The 4,968-nt window shown below is 57.6% G+C and overlaps 2 protein-coding genes across 2 annotated transcripts; both read left to right on the forward strand.

Annotated features, from left to right (window-relative positions):
• Positions 1–131: 131 nt before the first annotated feature.
• DQ04_00691020 (hypothetical protein) lies at positions 132–1,568 on the forward strand (the record flags this gene model as incomplete). Its single annotated transcript, XM_009309521.1, has 1 exon — positions 132–1,568. One exon carries the CDS (start codon positions 132–134, stop codon positions 1,566–1,568), a length of 1,437 nt encoding a protein of 478 aa, XP_009307796.1.
• Positions 1,569–1,849: 281 nt separating this feature from the next.
• Positions 1,850–4,948, forward strand: DQ04_00691030 (hypothetical protein; the record flags this gene model as incomplete). The annotated part of the gene is made up of 1 exon (XM_009309522.1): positions 1,850–4,948. One exon carries the CDS (start codon positions 1,850–1,852, stop codon positions 4,946–4,948), a length of 3,099 nt encoding a protein of 1,032 aa, XP_009307797.1.
• Between the last annotated feature and the right edge of the window lie 20 nt (positions 4,949–4,968).

Genomic DNA, 4,968 nt, shown 5'->3' on the forward strand with positions numbered 1-4,968 from the left:
TTTTTTTTTTTTTTTGTTTTGGCTGGGGTGCGCGCTGTGCTGAACAGAAGTAGGCAAAGGACAAGAAGGCGGCGAGACACAAACACACTCTCTCACACACACACTCACACACAATAACTATTTTTGCTGCAATGCGCCAAGTAGCTAGTGCCGCGCAACAGGGATTATTCGGGTGGCGTCTCCGCCGCCTTGGTGGTATCGTCACAGCTGCGTCTTTGACTACTGCTGCTGCTTGCTCGCTCTGCACGGTGACACCGATGCAGCTGCAGCGACGGACGCTGGTGGTGGAGTTCTCCCTCGACGCCCTGCCCCCTTCACTGCAGCGTGAGTTCTGTCATAAGGAGAATGCGCGAAACTTGAAATATCTTGCGCGTGGTTCCACCAATGCCTCTGCGTGTTCTGCGGCCGTTGTGAAGGTGCTGCCGACGTGGGTGCACGTGGTGTCGTGGCGCTGCACCGCGTGCGGCTGCCAGTGGGCGGCCCGACCGGTGGATCGCACGGACCCACAAGTGTCGTCGTTTTACGCTTGCCCTCGCTGCGTCTCTGGTACGCCACCTGAGACTTCTGCCACTGCGGCTGCCTCCACTTCGTCTTCCTCGTCCTTGCCGTTGCCGTCGCCTCCACCCACTCATACGCGACGGCTTGCGGAGGTGTATCCGCTTCTCGCGGCGCAGTGGGATGAGTGCCGCAACACTGTCATTCACAACCGCGTGCTGTTTGAGTCTGTGGCGGATGTGCCGCTGCCTTGTTCCACTGTTGTGTGGTGGTCGTGTCCGCACTGCCGTCGGCCGTGGCGGGAATCTGTCGACTCCCGTGTGCACCGCCATGTGTTACGACAGCCACAGCACATGCAGGGGAGCTCTGCGGCGGTTCCACTCTGCCCGTCGTGCGAGCGCCGCGGTGTGAATGGCTCTCACCACGCTGACGCAATGAAACAGAAACATCAACATCCCCAATGCAGCAGCAACAGCAGTTGTGATGTGACAGATAAACGGTTCCTTAAGGATGATTCCTTACTTCTCGCCGAGGCGCAACTGCAGCCGCACGAGGACCCCGCCGCTCTTTCACTTCATAGCGACAAGTTACTCCAGTGGAGGTGCCGCTGGTGCACGCATGAGTTTACTGCCTCTATTGCCGATCGTCACCACCGTTACCAGCGCTGTCCTCAGTGCAGCGGCGCTGTGGCGACCCCGTTAAACCTTTTGACTATACAGCGGCCGGATATTGTCCGTGAGGTGGCGCGGACGGTTCCCCATTCGAAACTTCGAAAGATGACGATCCACGACGACAAAGTTGTGACGTTTGTTTGTCGGACATGCATGTCGCCATACCGTATGTCTGTGCGGCTGCGTTGTCTTCTGCAGCCGGGAGCCACTGCATGCCCTAAGTGCCTCTTGAGCCGTTCCGAGCTGGCGAAGGAAATGAAAGCTGCCGCCGAGGCAGGTGGTCGACGAGGTGCGGCGGTGCGTCTGCCGTTGAAGAGACTCCGCTTGAAGCGACGCAATCGGGACACGCTCGATGTCGCGCTGAATGAGCTCCGGCGTCATGACTCGGACCTCATGAACTAACGTCTTCAATGATTGCAGGGAGATCAGGTACGGTTTTTTTTTCTTCGCTATTGGTGTGGACGAGGCTATTCTCTTTCGTTACACGTGTTTACTCGTGTTGTTGATGTTGCGGTTGGGGTGGGTCTGCGCTCTGCTGATGCTATTTGTTGCTGGCGCCCTCGGTTTTGAGCTCGTTTGCCGCGGCGGGGGGGCTGCACAAACACACACCAAAAGGTGATAGATAGATAGATAAAGAGGAGGAGGAGGAGGAAGAGGACGGGGGGTCGATAGGATCTAATCGGATGAACATTGGGGAGCCGTCACTCAGCGTTCCAAACGCGGAAGGTGTGCCGCGCCTTACAGATGTCGCGCTGTTCCTTTGCGGCCGGGCGATTACGTCCATGTGGCCCAGTGTCGTCGAAGCGGACTCGCACGCGGCTGAGACGTTTGCCACGTGGTACCTGCAGCGGGTGGCGTTCATGCACGAACGCATACCTGTCACTCCTAACGGGCCCTACGGCGATGACAGAGTGACAGAGTACCGGGATTGTGGTGAGGCGAACTTCTCTCTCGCATTTCACGCGCTGTGCCGTGGGCCGTGTGAAAAGGATTCCTCTGGTTTGAAACATCAGAAGCACCAGCAGCTGTATGACCAACGTGAGCGCTCCTCATCAGTACCGACTGTATTTGGTTTCGCCCAGCAGCCAGCTTCGCCGAGGTCAACGATGGTTTCAACAACAGTGGTGGAAGCAGCTGCAGGTATTGACGAGAAAAGCAGGGCGTTTGACTTTTTTGAAGAAGTGCTTGAACTTTGCCGCGACGTTGGTGGCGTTGATGTGCGTGATAAGTTTCTTCACCGACTTGTTGCACTCATTACGGCGGACGCACGACCGAATGAGCGCACACCGCAGTTGTACTGGGGTGGAAGAAGCGAGGAGGAGCGAGCAGCTATTGTCCTACCAGCGCTTTCAACATTGCTCGGTTCTCTCAACGATGTCTTTGCACTACATGCGGCGGGCAGCATCACACGTGCGTTCACGGTCTGGATGGGCGTTAGCTGGAGCTGTGCCTCTTTCAGCTGGCAGATGCATGTGGCCCGCGCAGCAGGACGCTGGCTTGTTGACCTGGAGGCACGTCAGACTTCTGCGACACCCGGCGACACCGCAGGCCACACACGGCCGCCGCAGAGGCCAAAGCCGTTTTGTTGCCGTCGTCCGTCGTCAAAGGGGTTCTACCCAGCAAGAGATGGTAGACAAGAACCAAACATTGCAAGCATGTACGACGCCATGCGTCGCATTTGCGAGGGATGTCCTCTGGGTGATAAGGGTTTGCTGGAGTTGCTCGTGCAGAGCGGGTGTGACGTCCAGTTTCCCGATCAAAATGTCTTAGAGTACATGATGGGGGATCAGGTGACGGGAGAGGCCTCACAGGACACGCAGCAGTCACATCACTCAATCTTGTTGAGTATTACAAGTGGCGTACTTCTTTACGCACAATTTTACCTCTCGGTGCGATCGCTGGAGGCTGCCCTGCACTGCGCGCAGACTGCCGTTCTCGTTGGTCATCAGTGGCGCTCTAACGAATTCCTCACAATGGCGCACTATAGCAGTTTTCTTGTGCACATCGCATGCCAGGATACCCCTGCTGCTGCGGGTGACATCGCCATTATGCTGCAGTTGGCGGACGCTGTGGTTCGAAGAGAGAATGACACCGATGCCGTTGCCAACACACCTCGACTTCACGCTGGGTGCTTAGGCTATATGGGGGCGGCCCTTCTGCTCCTCATTTGTCCCGGTACTGTTGACACATACCTGCGGTCTGTCATCATCTCTGGCGTAGTGGCAGGAATGTCAGCCTCTTCTGACGCTGCTGGGGGTGCTAGTTGCAGCGGCGGTACCAGTAATAGCAAACCCATGACTGCTGAGGCCGCCACTGGTGGTAATTCAGTTGTCGTGCAAACCATTGCGCAAACTGTGCGACACGCACTCTGGCTCTCCGAAGTTGAGGCGTTTCTTGACCCTTCCTCGACAGTGGCAACGGAGATGATAACCGGCGTTGCGAGAGAGACAATGATGATCGTTGCAGGGCATTACGGTGTCCGTTCCTCACTGAAGGTTATTAATGCTTCGACGCTTGGGTTTCTCTTGGCGCAGCTCGACGAGGAGGCATCGACCAAATCTTTGCTGATCGTTCAGCAACCGCCAATATTGTTGCTGCGCGAGACAATGCGGCAGACAGCCCATCGCGCGTTATCTATGCAGGTGGGAACGTCTGACCCCTCACCTGGGGCGGGCCCATTCAATATCCTGCACGACTTCCTCGTGGCGGTGGAGACGCACTACGGCGAGGAAGGTGCGGAGGTGGTGCAGGGTGATTTCTTCTTTGTGTCGACATACCGCTTCATGTGTGCCATGTGGCTGCGAATCCATGGGTACATGAAGTCCGCGTACCAGGAACTCACGCGGCTTGCAGAGAGTATGCTGTTTCACAGCCGTTGCTTTGGTGAAAGCTCTGCAACTGGCGAAACATGTCCATCAGGAGTAGCGGCGTCTACACCAGGTGTGGCAATGGATAAGGCTGAAGCGTCAACGACCGGGGTGGAAAGAATGAAAAAGACAGACGGTCTGCGCTACTGGCCGCCAGATCATTTGTTGCTCTGGCAGCACGTTCAGTTTGAGCGGGCACAGCTGGCGCACTACCTTGGGTATTCCTCGACTCTGCCTGAGATCAGCCAGTCACTTCGGCATGTGAGTGCGGCCAGCCATTTTGTGATGGGCGTCCTGTACGCCGACATCATCTCCGCGATTATGTGGTCTCAGCGCCGGAATTTTTGCGGCGCCCTCCAGGCCCTTGACAAGGTCCTGGGCAGCGCGGAGAGTATCGGGTTGACGCTGGTGCAGGCGCATGTGCGGTCGCAGCGAGTCTCCATTCTGCTGGCCTGCAATCGATGGAGGGACGCGCTAGACACATTGCAGGGGATGCGACCGCTGCCGTCGGTGCTGGAGCGCTCCTTTCTTCTTGCCCAGCTGCACGCGCAGAGTGAACTACTGATGGCGTGCCCCACCGCAACGGAGGAGGACCTTGCCAGTGTTGTGGAGCAGCACGTGCGGCGGATGGAGGCCTGCGGCTGCTTCCTCTCGGAGTCGGAGCAGGAGGACTCCGTCGGCATCGCACTGACGGAGAAGTTGTGCGTGCATGCCTGCATTGCGCGCCTCGCGGTCACAACGTCGGCGGAGCAGCGGCGGGCGTGGGACGCTGACCTCTCCGCGCTGTCGCGGGAGCTGCAGCACAGGCAGTTTCAGGAGGGGCGCTGGCAGCTGCTTAGCAACACACCGATGCGGTACGTTTGCCGCGAGATACTTTCCGGCGACTTGCTGCAACGGATACACCAGGAAGCATAAAGCCTTTTACACACACACAC

Source organism: Trypanosoma grayi (assembly GCF_000691245.1).
Source record: "Trypanosoma grayi strain ANR4 Tgr_69_V1, whole genome shotgun sequence".
NCBI classification, from domain to species: Eukaryota; Euglenozoa; class Kinetoplastea; order Trypanosomatida; family Trypanosomatidae; genus Trypanosoma; species Trypanosoma grayi.